Source organism: Hippocampus zosterae, chromosome 1 (assembly GCF_025434085.1).
Source record: "Hippocampus zosterae strain Florida chromosome 1, ASM2543408v3, whole genome shotgun sequence".
NCBI classification, from domain to species: domain Eukaryota; kingdom Metazoa; phylum Chordata; class Actinopteri; order Syngnathiformes; family Syngnathidae; genus Hippocampus; species Hippocampus zosterae.
Window position 1 is genome coordinate 20,236,835 of NC_067451.1, and position 14,769 is coordinate 20,251,603.

The 14,769-nt window shown below is 44.5% G+C and overlaps 1 protein-coding gene across 2 annotated transcripts; it reads right to left on the bottom strand.

Annotated features, from left to right (window-relative positions):
• Nucleotides 1-2,442: 2,442 nt before the first annotated feature.
• On the bottom strand, nt 2,443-14,273 carry hrh2a (histamine receptor H2a). 2 transcript variants are annotated; one of them, XM_052070505.1, is made up of 4 exons: nt 14,138-14,273; nt 7,474-8,738; nt 5,007-5,181; nt 2,443-4,061 (listed from the first exon to the last, which is right to left on the bottom strand). In XM_052070505.1, the coding sequence occupies exons 2-3, from the start codon at nt 8,474-8,476 to the stop codon at nt 5,012-5,014; spliced, it is 1,173 nt and encodes a 390-aa protein (XP_051926465.1). In that variant the 5' UTR covers nt 8,477-8,738; nt 14,138-14,273; the 3' UTR covers nt 2,443-4,061; nt 5,007-5,011. The 2 variants fall into 2 exon arrangements, with proteins under 2 accessions (XP_051926465.1, XP_051926454.1); XM_052070494.1 differs by having other exon boundaries at nt 2,443-5,181.
• Between the last annotated feature and the right edge of the window lie 496 nt (nt 14,274-14,769).

Genomic DNA, 14,769 nt, shown 5'->3' on the forward strand with positions numbered 1-14,769 from the left:
CCGTTCAAGTGGGATTCCACCGCGGACGCTGCGTTCGCAGACTTAAAGGCGGCGTTTACCAGTCCCCCTGTACTTCAACATCCTGACCCTGATCTTCCCTTTATTGTAGAGGTGGACGCCTCGGATTCAGGGGTGGGGGCGGTGCTGTCTCAACGCTCGCCCATCGACCAGAAGCTGCACCCCTGCGCCTTCTTCTCTCGTCGACTCACAGCGGCCGAATCCAACTACGACGTGGGCAACCGCGAACTGTTAGCTGTTGTCTCCGCCTTGCAGGAGTGGCGGCACTGGCTCGAGGGGGCAAAGGAACCTTTTACTGTCTACACCGACCACAAGAACCTTGCTTACCTCCGTACCGCCAAGAGACTAAACCCCCGTCAGGCCCGGTGGGCCTTGTTTCTCACCAGGTTCAACTTTATTCTCACCTACTCCCCCGGGTCGAAGAACACCAAGCCCGACGCCCTCTCCCGTCTCCACGACCCCACGGGAGGGGACCGGCCCCCGGAAACCATCCTCCCGGCTCAGTGCATCGTGGGGGTCGTCCAGTGGGAGGTTGAGCAGCGGATCCAGACTGCCCTGGAGGGGGTTCAGGTGCCGGCGGGGTGTCCGGCGGGGAGACTGTTCGTGCCTCCGTCCCTGCGCTCGGAGGTCCTGCAGTGGGGACATGGGTCCAAGGTGGCATGCCATCCGGGGGTGAACCGGACGGTGCAACTCGTCGCCCAGCGGTTCTGGTGGCCGGAGCTCCGGAGCGACGTGACGGAGTTCGTCAGGGCCTGCACCTCCTGCGCATGCGGCAAGTCTTCCCGTCAACCTCCGGCGGGATTGCTCCAACCGTTGCCCGTTCCGCCACGCCCCTGGTCCCACATCGCTCTGGACTTCGTTATGGGCCTTCCCCCCTCCCGGGGCCGTACGGTCGTGCTCACGATCGTGGACCGCTTCTCCAAGGCGGCTCATTTTGTGCCCTTGTCCAGGTTACCGTCGGCGCTGGAGACCGCCGACCTCCTGGTCGAACACGTTTTCCGCCTCCACGGCATTCCGACGGACATTGTGTCTGATTGGGGGCCCCAGTTCGTGTCTCGCGTCTGGAAGCGGTTCTGCCGGTCCCTCGGAGCCACTGCCAGCCTGACCTCCGGCTACCACCCCCAGTCTAACGGACAGGCGGAGCGCGCCAACCAGGATCTGGGGGCGGCCCTCCGCTGTGTGTGCCTCCACCGTCCCGCATCATGGGTCGACCACTTACCATGGGTGGAGTATGCGCACAACACCCTCGTCTCCTCCGCAACCGGCCGGTCACCGTTCATGTCTGCCTACGGCTACCAGCCGCCGCTGTTCCCGTCACAGGAGGGGCAGGTGGAGGTCCCTTCCGTCCAGCATCATCTCAAACGGGCCCATCGTGTGTGGAGGGAGGCCCGGGCGGCATTGTCCCGCACGGCGTCCCGGAATCGTCAAATCGCGGATCGTCGTCGGCGCCCGGCCCCCTCCTATCTGGTGGGGCAGAAGGTATGGCTGGCTACTCGAGACCTTCGCCTGGCCGGCTCCTCGGCGAAACTGGGTCCTCGATTCACTGGTCCCTTCGAGGTTGAGGCCGTCATCAACCCGGCTGCTGTCAGGCTCCGTCTACCTCCTACCATGAAGGTCCATCCCGTCTTCCACGTCTCCCTTCTCAAACCCGTCTCTTCCAGTGACTTGGCTCCTCCTCCCACGCCGCCGCCCCCTCCGCGGGTCGTCGACGGTGACCCGGTGTACACGGTTCGTGCCATCCTGGACTCTCGGCGCAGGGGCAAGGGCTTCCAATACCTGGTCGATTGGGAGGGCTACGGGCCTGAGGAGCGGCAGTGGGTGCCTCGCTCCTGGATCCTTGACCCGTCCCTTCTGCGCGACTTCCACACCGCTCACCCTTCCAAACCGGGAGGTCCGCCGGGAGGCGTCCGTTGAGGGGGGGGTACTGTCACGTTCCGTGCCTGCCTGCAGGGGGCGGGTTTTCTTTTCCCCGACTGCACACCTGTTGTTAATTTCGGGCTGATCACCTGCCTTTATTAAGCGACTCCGGCAGTCATCTCACTGCCGGAGAATTCCATGCCGTGCCATATTGCTCCCGCGCTCGATCTCGCTATTGTCAATTGACCAGTTGCCTTTTTGCCTTACGGCCGTTATTCGCGTTTTGCTCCTAGATTTTGTATTGCTCTTATTTCCGCCAAATTCAGGTCCTCCTCGCGTCGTGTTGTTTTCCGCGAGCGTTTTCTGTTAGAGTACCCTTCTTGTTATTTCCTGGTCCTTATTTGACCAGCGTTTTGTGTTACCGTTTTTCCCTGTCGGGCTCTTTCTGTTCATTTTGTCATTAAAGACACTTTTTCGTTGACAAGATTTTTTCGTTGTCTGTTCTCCGGGGATCCAACCTTTATTTCATTTGTTCTGCACGAAGCGATAGCTATCGCTTCGGACAGAACGTGACACCATGAGATTTTGGCTGGAGACCGCCTCCTTCCCTGTTAAATTCAATGAAAGCAAAAACACACAAAGAGTGATTCTTAGTGATTCTTAGCCTTAGCGCAGTGCAAGCTTCTTAGCATACCGAACCCAACCAGTGAATATGCACATTCACCGAAACCTTCATTAGTGAAAAATAAATATACCTTTTTACAAATTCAAAATATAAAAAAAGGCATTGATTAAAAATAGAAAAAAAGTATATAAAATTTCAATGGATAGTATACTTTTTTTTTTTTATTGAATGGCGTACTATTATGACTGTCACACTTTGACTAAGAAGCAAACTAAATTTCTCACAGCACTGATTGGTCAAGCAATGTAATGTGATCATCTGCTGCCAGTGATGGCCAAGGGGTCATGTCATAACTAATTGACATGTGGAGTCAGGTGTGTCTTAACCTCCATGGCAGAGGCTCCGTCAAACCCCTGAGACCGATTCACCGAACCCATAGGGTTCGATCGAACCCAGGTTAAGAACCACTGCCTTAGCGGATCTACAAGAAAAATGCTGCGGGAGAGATTTGGACAAAGAAAGGGAGATCCAATGTGACTTCCATCCTGTGAGAAATCTCTGATCTGATAAAAAACACGATTGAACTCCCATGGGCACCACAAGAAAGCAGGTACTGCTCATCATAGACATTGTCCCATTTCAGCAGAGGGCTTCTGGTTCTCAGCCAGGGTGACCATCAGGTTCTTGTTTTGTTCTCACATTCTGGCTCATCTCACCTGATTACTTTATATGTCAGCTCGGGAACGTTTTTGATACCTTTTATTCCAATTCTTTTCCAATAATTACATTTAATAAACATACAATATGTACAAACATACAAAGACAAGACAAATTGAGTACCTCTATTTTCAGTGTGACAACACGTTGCTGTATGAATACCTGTCTTTGTCATATTTAATTTTAATGCATTTCCACTAATATATAAAAGTATGTTCATTTTTCGCATGGGACAAACATAGCCTGAAGTAAGTAAAAATATGTGGAGCGGTTTGGAAAGCAAATGAATTCAAAACTGTAAAGTAGAGCATTTATATGAAGTGCACCAAACACACCTCAAATAACAGTAGTAGTAAGTATTTCTCATATCTTTTCATTTGTATGCTTCAAAATTATTGTGTTATTTTTGACAGATTGCGTACATTTGCCAACATACTCGCTGAAATAAATGTATACATGCATTTACAATACATTCCATGCTACATATTCCAATCCAACAGACTTGAGACTGTACATCAAGTGATGTTGAGATCTCTGCAGAGATGCTTTGATTTAGTTCTGTACAGTCCCAATCAGGATTGTGATATTTGATCCTACCACAAGAGGGCGCACTTGTCTTAAACCTCCAGATGCACCACTTGTGCTTCATGGCCAGCATGCTGCCAGACATGTTAAGTCCTCCAGAATGTGCCAGAAAGACTCTTTTTGGCCTTCGTTTCCATGGTGTAGTAACAGTGCTTGTTCAATGCAGAGGGGATTGAGTATGCGTTGATGATTCTTGTACGTGAGGAGAGGCGGAGTTGCAGAGGTCTTGCATTATTTTACATTGAGACTATCGCGTGTGCTAACAGGAAGAAAGACACCAACATCTGACTGTGAAAACCAGGCAGGTATTTTGGTCATTACACCCCCCCCGACCCCACACACACACAGACAACAGAAAAAATACCTAAATTTACAGTAAGTCTGATTGCTGTTTTGCGTATTTCATTTATTCATTAAACATCTTCCAATATGTAGTCTCTGACATTGCAGCGATTCATTCACCTGACATCTATGTCGGCAGCATGCGTTCAGTGACTGTGAATGTGAGTGTGAGTGGTGGTCTGTCTCTATAATGTGCCCTGCAATTGACTGTCAGCCAGTCCAGGGGTGAGTTAGCTTTTCTCGACCCCAGCTTCCTATATGCCTCACGAGGTGTGATGGATGGATGGATGGATCCTTCAGTATGATACAGTTCTACACCATTGCAAATGTAACCTCTACAGTAATAGTCATTATTAAATTGAAACATTGTTGAATATGACAAAAATGGTTTGTATTGGGTCTTATTGGATTAGTGAGATTTAGCTAATGAAGGTGCAGCACACCGTGTGGGTGTGTTCATGCGAATGCAAATGTTTCATATTTTATTGCTTTAAAATTAAAAGACAAATCACATGGTCAACATGTTGCACACATTGTCTTAGCAACGTAACAATAGCAGGGGTTGAAACTGTTGGTGAAGTATTTCTGACTGTGCTCAGTGCAGACATCTGAATGTGTACTTCCTGTACATCAGGTAAGTGCACTTCAATAATTTTAAAATGGCTGCCTCCTCTTGGTAACCTCAGTGGGAAAAAGGCTTCTGACCTGAGCTCACCACCAACAATGAAAGGTGTTGAAATCTACATTATGATTGACATTGTGTGATTTAAATATAAACACACATGTATTGCTACGGGACTTCGCATGAAGCGGTGATGATCAACTCTGTCTGCATTTTAGATTTTTTAGAATATTACTTTACCTTTTTCAACTGTCATTGACATCTGTATCAGTTGTGCCGTTCGCAGTTTGGGTCATGGTTGTGTTCGTCCTGCTATGTGACTCTTGTAGCATGAAGTTGTGACTTGTTTGACCCGCCCTGCAGCTGGAAGGTGTGTGTCCACACAGAAGTGTCACCTCCATGAGCTGTTGTCTGCCTAAAATAGGGGAACATCAAACATAGGTGGTATTGAGTTTGAATGGGATCTGACAAGACACGGAAGGTAGAAAGTAGAGTTGTCCTGATCATGTGACCTGAAATCAGGGCCCATCACTCAGTTTTCAGCTGGTCGCTGCAACAGTCAATGACTGTGTCCAAATTCACATTCTGGGTCCTCTGAAGGCCGCATGACATCACCGCCGGCGTGACTCGACCGCAAGTGGTGTTCAAATTCAGTTTGAGCCTGTCCAAGTTCGCCACTGTTTATGCAGTCCACAGAGGCTACATGAGGATAAGCCTTTGAAGGCATCGAAGGACCCAGCCTTTGAATTGTCTTTCTAGAACTCGGAAACCATGTGTGGTTGAGTAGCGCCGGAAGTGATGTCATGCAGCTGAAAAATGTGGCCTTCGGAGGATGCAGCCTGTGAATTTGGACATAGCCCGTGTGTCTGCGTGGGAGCTGCAGTGCTTTTGTGTTGTGAAGGGTCACAAAATTTCATACTCTCATGTAGCTGATTATGGAAAAGGGGTACAGAGTGAGATGTGGAAACATTTTGCAAACACAGCTAACAGGGCAAGCTGAAAGAGACTAAAAATTAAACTTAGTCTACATAGCCACAGATCACAGGGTGGAAAATTATGGACAAAAATTTTAGTGGGCAGGATCTTCAGAGTTCAGATCAACAAGTTACCAAATGCGACACATTTAAATGATTTACTTCCAATTAAAAGACTAATTACTGTGAATTTAAGTTGTGACAAGCAAACACGTGCCCGACAGATTACCGGTACTTTTGATGAGTCAATCAATCAATAGTGCTGTTTGTAGATGAGCCCGTCACTCAACCACCCAAAAAACAAACAAACAAACAAACAAACAAAAAACAGCTGTATTAAGTCACCCACATTCAATTAACACACATGCATCTAAATAACAACATCTATTTTTTACAGAAAAAAAAAATTAATGTGCTCTTCAAAATGTACTGGCTGAAGTATTGCATGGGCCGAAATTCAAAAATGAGTGCAATGCAGGACATCTTAAAAAAGTCAACTCAGTGCATGTTTTAAATACTGGTATTCAAAATTTTAGGGATTATTTTTCATTCGCGCAGGATCCAGTCACGTGACTCCCGTAGCAATTGAGCGGCCGTTTTAAATATGGAGGAGTGGCTTGTGTAAACGGGCAAATTAATCGCAAAATTCAAATCGAACTAGTGTGGAAGTGATTCGGGGTTGACACAGCTGACGTTGGTCGGAGAGAACGATGATCGATGTGCCAAAGCGGTCGCCGTGAAAATCGTTTCTATTCCACCGTGGATTATGGGGAAAATGTTGGGACTTCACAAGCCCGAAAGAAGAGCTAAGTAAACACACACACTCAGAAAACACATTGGCATTGTATTGAGCAAACGCGCTGCTTCATGCATGCAAGTTAAACGTGACAGCCAGGATGTTCGATATTCCGCTTAACATTAAGTTTACCCGCTCGTGGTCCGCATCGTAACTACATTTTCCACGATTCACGCGGCAGTATGTGTAGTACAATTTCGGACACGCTCTTTTCAAAAGTTTGCGGCTGAATTTGTTGTCACAACAAATGTATATGTAAAAAGTGTTCTAGACGTCGTATTTCTCATAACATCTGTGAAAAGGACCGACCACAATTTACATTCCTGTATTCCAGGGTGACGCAGGTGGCAGAAATCACAATAGATCGAATCAAATATATATATTTTTCATTCTGACTGCTTTAGTAAACACCTTTTCCCATTCTGATTCCTCCAATAGTTGACAGTGGTAGACCAGTATTTACTGTAGCTCAAAATGAAATTATATTTATCCTTTTGAAATAATAGGAGACATTTAAGTGACATATACAGTACATATAAATATTTTCCCATATCACTGAAAGTCTAGCCATAATATATTGTTAATATATAATATTACAGCAATATTGTTAAAATATTGCTGTAGAATACCGTTTTAAAACGTTTTGCAGAATGTATGTGAATCAATTTGAAATACAAAGAAGAGCTATTATTCACAAACACTCTTGATCCATAACTGTTCTGTGAATCAAGTGCAGATTTACAATAGTTTGTGTAGAATGTTGTCAAATTATCTTTAGAGTTTTTTTGAACAAAAAAAATCTATCTTTTTTTAGCCCATCCACAGACTGACTATATGCAGTTGTCTCATTAATTTATCATGATGGAAGAATACTGCCCCCCCCCCCCCCCGAAATAAAAGAAAGAAAGAAAAAAACTTTATAGCATTGTGGCTGTACCTGCTATAGTTACTGTGGCAGGAGAATGTTGGCACCCACTGTATGTCGGCCATCGACATCTCAGTAGCTGCGTGTAGGCGGACCTGAAGTCCCTGTTGAGGGCTCCATAGAGGATCGGATTGAGTGCTGAGTTGGTGTAACCCAGCCACAGCACAATGGAAAATTCTGGGACTTTGTTGGGGTTGGCATTCTCCTGTAGGCCCAGTGCTGTGAACAGAATGAAATAAGGCAGCCAACACACCACAAAGGCCCCTATCACTGCCGCGAGCGTCACCGTGGCCTTGTGCTCCCGCAGGGCCGACGCTGGGACACCGGAGACGACGGTGGTGACGGCCGATTGGTGGCTCCTGCAGCTATAAGTGGTGACCCACGTGGGCCGAGTACTGATGATGCGCTTGATCTGTGCACGTGCGATGCGAAATATTCTGAGGTATGTCCAGCACATGACCAGCAGAGGCAAGTAGAAGGTGAGAAGGGAGTCAGTCAGAACGTAAGGCCTGTTGAGTTCAAAGCGACACGTCCTTTCAGGAGCCCGTAGGCCGTGGTTTTGCACTGTTCCGTTGACGGTGTTCCAACCCATGTAGATGGGCAAAAAGGACACGGCCACCGACACGGTCCAGACGCTCGCCATGGCCACAAATACTCTCCAAGGCAGTACCAGAGAGCTGTATCTAAGGGGCATTGTCACAGCCAAATAGCGATCCATACTGATGGCCATCAGGGTGAGGATGGAGGCAGTGCAGAGCATGACGTCCATGGAGATGTAGAAGTTGCAAAAGACCGGGCCCAATGGCCAGTCATCGGTGAGCTGCAGGTGGGCCGAGAAGGGGAGGACGGCGAGGCCGAGCAGAAGGTCGGTGACCGCCAGTGACACGATGAAGCAGTTGGTGAGACAGCGGAGGCGTCGCGAGGCACAGACCGCCAGGCACACCAGCATGTTGCCGCTGATGGTCAGTAGGATTAGAAGGGTCAGGATGAGACCCACTGCTATTTTTGACAACATGGCTGTTTGGCCCTCACTTTTTACCCTTCACCAATTCACTTCATTGAACTTCATGTCCATTAAGTGTGCTTCCAGCGAGATGGCCTCTTGCAGTCTAATCTGGGTGTCAATCTGCACTCTTTGCGTAAACTGCCAATATGAGTGGCTGTGGCATCTGAATTCATTGTTTCATGCTGTGGTCTTTATCGAGGCAGAGGTCCACACTTGTGTAGAATTTGGTCAATGGCTTCAAACAAACTGTCTTCCTTGGCTTCACTCCCATCTAGTGGACAGAAAGAGACAAGGCAGTTATATGAGGCCCTATTTTAGCTGCATTTGACATCAAAAAGATTTACTTCGTTTTGGTTTGACGTGAACTTCAATGGTGTATGCATGTTTGTTTACATTTTATAGCTCAAATGGAGCAGAGGAGAGCACAAGCCTCCACTGAGAGCAAATGAAATAACTGAAGGAAAGAATCATTGATTGTTGAAGTCAACGGTGAGCATATGGAGCAAGTAACAAAGGTGATAGATAGCTTATCTGGGGTTTTTTTTAGATGCGCAGCAAAATTGTTTTATTTAAATTTTGATTGACCAAACCATGAGGGCTAATATTACTCAAAGAAAAAAAAAAAAAACAACGCTGCTCCTGTCATGCCTCAGAACAAAATGTGTTTAACTGTGCAATGGACTTGCTCCTCCACCTTTCTGCACTTTCTCAATCCACCCAAGCTGCATAAAACGAAAACTTTGCCACTTCATTTTGCACGATATCATTTGCTCAAACTGCCTCCTCTATGTAAGGGGTGAAATTCGGAAACTCTCTGAGCGTTCGAAAGGTAGCACAAACTTCACCACTTTCAAGAGAACTGACAAATTCTTCTTTTCAAACCATTTCGGAACACGTGTTTTTTCCAAATTCTTATCGTTTATTTGTCAATGATTTTTGTCAGTTTTAAATGATTTAAATGAACCCAATAAGAACAAATAAGAAATCTCATCACACTGTACAACAATAATGGTGAAGCTTCATACACTGTTCAATGAGCAAAGAAAATAAAGAACATATTGGATTCATGACACATGCCAACAAACATCCAAACTCCACACAGGAGGCTGGAGCTGAGATTCAAACACTGACCCTCAGACATGTTAACCATTAATAAGCATAAAGTATAATAGCACAATTGAATGAGATCCATTTCAAAAGCTGTATAAAACACTGTAACTTTGCACCAAATTTAATGCAGAGTGGGGTTAATTATGTTTTCATGTAGTTGTAGACCGTAATTTGACAATGTTGACTACAGTAGCAACAAAGCAAGATAAAAAATGGCATCTTCAACCTGATTTTTGCCAATCAAAGTAAGCAAACCTAAATGGAAGAGCCCAAGCATTGCTAACATTACTGTTCTCCGGTTAGCATGGGAGCAAAAAGCCAGTAACAGGAAAACCGTCTGTCGCTGAAATTTGTAGGCCAGTCAGGCAGTCAGACGCTATTCACAAAAAGTTTTTGTGATGCTCAGCTTTCAGGTGAAATTTCAGGATGAACATAAAATGCACTATTTACAGGTTAATTTCATTAGATTTTCTCAACTCGTGAGTGCACATGTCCAACTCAGTGTTTCACTACTTTTTTTCATAACTGGCTCTTCTCTTAGAAGGAGCATGAATCAAAACCATTTGAATTGGTTTATTCAAACAGTTAATTATACCTTCCACATTTTAACATCATGAGACCACGAAGATGCCAAACAATTGATCGGCTACCTCGCTCTGGTGAGGCTTTAATCAGGTTGTTCAGAAAAACAAATAAAAGAAAAAAAAATAATGTGAATTTTGCTGTTGAGCTCCTGTGTATAGAATATCGAGCTGCACACAACGTTTAAGTAATAAAATAACACATGTACGTTCCAAAGTTGAGAGTAGGTCAAATTAATTTCGTCTGTAAAAGTAGTATATAGTGCATTTTTAATTTTTCCTGAAATTCTACCCGAAGGTAAAATATTGCCACATTTGTTTTTTTTTTTTTTTGGTTGTGTAATTAGAATTAATGTTTTTAGGAAAAACAATTATTGGCCATCAATATGATATAAAACAATCGAATGAAAAACAACATTGTGGTAATTTAGTGCTTCTTGTGCCACGTGACAAAGTTTTTCCTCATGCTGTTATTTTTGAGTTCATAATGACACTAAATGTGGACCCCGTGCATCCCCCTGCGTGTGTCCTCCCCCAGGATGTTGAGCCCAATCCAGGTGCTGTGCTCCGACATCAATACCCTTTCTCTGGAGCCTGAGCCGTTTGCCTCTTACACTGACGGTGTGTGTGCTCTATCTTCTTCTCACCCCAAAGGTCACATGTACAGTACGCCTTAACAGTTGCGCCACATGACGTCAATCTGAGACATGCGACTGTGTGTGTGTGTGTGTGTGTGTGTGTGTGTGTGTGTGTGTGTGTGTGTGTGTGTGTGTGTATATGTGTATGTGTGCAACATCCATTTCAAATTTTAGAATGAACAAAGGAACAACTTTTTTCCACGCCTCCTGTCGTTGAGCACAAGAGATGGGCAAATATGCTCTTCTGGGCCAATTTGCAGCATCTAGACTTCCCATCACTCAGTAGGTGATTTGACCATGAAAAGAGTCCCATTAGGTCTTTGGAGATGAAAAGTAGTCACAAAGGAACTTGGAAATGTGCCTCTTTACTTGGCATAGTGTGACGAGTGTGACGATTATGTTATTCATCTGATGTTTTTTTTTCGTTTCACTAAATACCAGCTGCTCATTTGCAACTTTTCAGAAATGTTGTGTTTTTATGACTTTTTTTCAGCACCAGTTAGATGTTTCATTTTGGAATATCCTCTCTTCCTATGACTAATAGTAACAAACAGCATTAGGCACGTTGTGGAGAAGTGCTTCAATGTGCACCTGATGGGATTAAAAAGGATTTGTTTTATACTAACTTTAAAAATGTCAGCAGGGTGTCACATTTGGCTTCATTTCCATTCATTCTTTCATTGATTTAGATGTCATCACATTCAACACATCTGCCACCCAACAGCCTGGGAGAGATGTAAGTGCCTCGAAATTACAAACGGAAGCAATTTACATCTCTAAGACTTGAGCAGTACAGCAATAAATCGGCCCTGAACTGGGGTACATCCTGAACTGGTTGCCAGCCAATCACAGGGCACACATAAGCGAACAAACATTAACACTCACAATCATATCTAGGGATGATTTAGAAGAGCGTTCAATCAACCAAGCATGCATGTTTTTTGAATGTGGGTCGGAACCCGGACTACCCGGAGAAAAGCCACACAGGTATAGGGAGAATATGCAAATTCCACACAGGAAGGCTGAGGCCATATTCAAACCCATAACTTCTGCACCGTGAGATTGACCATGTACCGTGCCGCCATTAGTTAAACCGGCGTGACATAATTTTTGCCCGAATGTTGTGAAGGTTGCTGTCGTCATCTAGCGGCTGAGGTCTAAAGTGCACTTGTGTTTCAAATTTTTGCTTGTACAATACTGTATTGCAAGACCAAAAAATCGCGCAAAACACACTTTGTACCTCAAAAATCTTCGAGGGATTTACAACTCAAGGCATCAGTGTACTTCCTTGGCACAAAAATGCCACAAGATGGTACTTTTAAATTACAGTGTACTAGACTTTGGTGTAAGCAAAAAAAAAAAAAGATAATGTGTTTTTCAGCAACTTGTCCCCCACCCCCGCACAAAAAAATAGTAAAAAGGTGCATGCTATAAATCTAATTTTGAAGAACACTGTATTTATAGCCCACATCTTTGTACTGTCACTGAGGTCTACACTCCACCGTGGGCTTTTCTATTATTGAACATGTATGAATAATTCTCCGCCCTTTCAAACAAGTCAAGCGTGTGAATGTATTGGTGTGTGTGTGTGTGTGTGGCCTTCCAAAGGAAAAGCAACATTGAGTTCCTGTCGCTGTAACATGAAGTGTGTTTATCTAAGAAAATGAAAACAACATATAGTTCCAGACAGGTGCACCAAAGTGCAGTTAAACGTCATGAAATATGCATTGTTGCTAACGAGAGGCACCCACACGGGGATCAAGCTCATTATGTTTCCTCTGACCTTAGCGCACCTTTGTTACGACAACATTGCAAGTTCCACATAAAATGCCAGTGTGAGCAGATCCACATATAGCGGAGCAGAGTCAACACATTCCATATGTCCTGTTGTTGTTACGGAATTAACAGTAGTTTCTTCTCCCAGTGGATCAAAAGATAGTCTACCTTCTCAAGAAATGTAATTGCTTCTCAATCAGAATCAGTATTTAAGGAAATCCCGGGAAATAATAATTGCTAATGTGCTCATCTCAATCTGATTTCTAACACATGCACTTTTTTTTGTTCCTCATGGGATCAAATGAAGTCAACCTGTCTGATTAGCTTTCCAGTGGTATATTTTTGCTTGCTTTTGTAAAAAAAAAAAAAAAAAAAAAAAAAGGCACCTTCTATTTTAAGGGCATTCTTGAGTAATGACATTTTGGGGGTTTCAAGCAAGATGTTGTGTAAGAATGCATTGTCACATGACACAAGACACACTGCCCTACCTTATCTACTGGTGTAGAGATGTTTTTTTACGCACATTTTCTTTAATGACGGCTTTACCACTATGTTAGCAGAGATTAGTGGAAAGTCCGTTTTGACTTGTGGACAAATTCAGTTTCTGCCACTACCTTTAGGAATTCCGCCATAAACCAGGGACAACCTGTATGGGAATTTGACCAAATTGCAAGTGTCCATTTTTGTGTGGATCAATTAATGATACATTCATTCAAAATTACGTATTTAATTGAATGGTACAATTGCTCTCTGAATGTTCCATGTTCTTGTCCATGTTGTATTGACAGTAGTTATGCTGCCAGAGGGTGTGAACGGAGTGGATAATCCCTAGCTCGACTTACCACATGAGCTCATGTAATGCACTTCTGTAGACAGCAAACTATTTGATTGAATCCATCGTGCCTCTGGCTGCAGCCAAGTAGCACACTTCAGTTTGTCTCATCGCTTCGAGACGCGATTAGTCCAGTCACCTGATTTCTTCAATAATGAATCGACCACCGTCCAATTTTTTCCTTTTTTTTTACTGGAAATACAGCTTGCCTATATATAGTTCATGGGTTCAATCCACACAAAGGGGTTCATATGTTGGATGGGCACATTTTCTTGACTGATTTCCCAATGATCCTGTTTTATTTCAGACACTGTGCACCCTTCACGTAAAGTTCGGCCGTGACTCACCTCACAGGTCAATGCTTCACCCTTCATATTGCTATTGATCCCCGCTCATAATGAATTCTTTTCAACTACATGGACGACTTACTGCTGGAAGAGCAGACTCAGCTGGTATGTCACTCCCACACACACGGATGCACACAGACACAGACACACCAGCTCTCTCGGATTCTTTTACAGGCATGTTTGCATTAAAGTAAGAAGGTCTAGTTGCGTAGAGATGACAATCCATTGGGATTTTGAAACCAAACCAAACAATCTGATTATCGCGCATCTACAGAATACATGGAGTATTGAAAAAGCCAACAATGATGTCACAATGCAAATCGCAACACAGTTCAAAAATGTTGGTAAGATTTTATATTGAGGCAAATAGAGAAAGCTCAACTCACCGCACAGAACACATCGCCTCATATTGGCTCCTGGAGGGAAGTGAGTAGAACCACAGGCATGCCCAATATGTGCGTGTGTGTGAGTGTGTGTGTGTGTTTGGAGACCTAATGAGTCCATGTGTGGGGAAGAAACTAGACAGAGGGAGCGCCACACTCTCTCTCTTTGTCTCCTCCCATTGCTGCGCTTCTCTCTATCTCACAGTAATTTGCATTCAGAGTGATTCCCATTACTGCGCCCATAAAACAACCATTTGCGGCAGTGAAGCACCAACAAAGTCTTGTTTTGTGTCCCTTTTGTGGGTGGATTGCTTTAAGGTCACCCTCCGAAGAACAGCACTATTTACACTATAATGATGTCAAAATAATCGATCGGGCACTTACAGTACTTCTTTCTTACTTTTTGAACTTGTCAGCCTGCTTTCAGAGAGGTACGCGTCGCCATCAACTGCTGCAAAAGCATCAACTGAATTGTACGTCGGCACAGACTTTTCTACATTGATGTTCTCAAAAGTTGAGCAACATTTGTCAGCTGTGCTACCAAGCTTGGTATGCATGCTTTTGGTTTTCCCAATATTGTAAAGGATCTTGGAATATTGGCCTCTGCCAGGTTTTTCCGGACCTGAATAATTGAA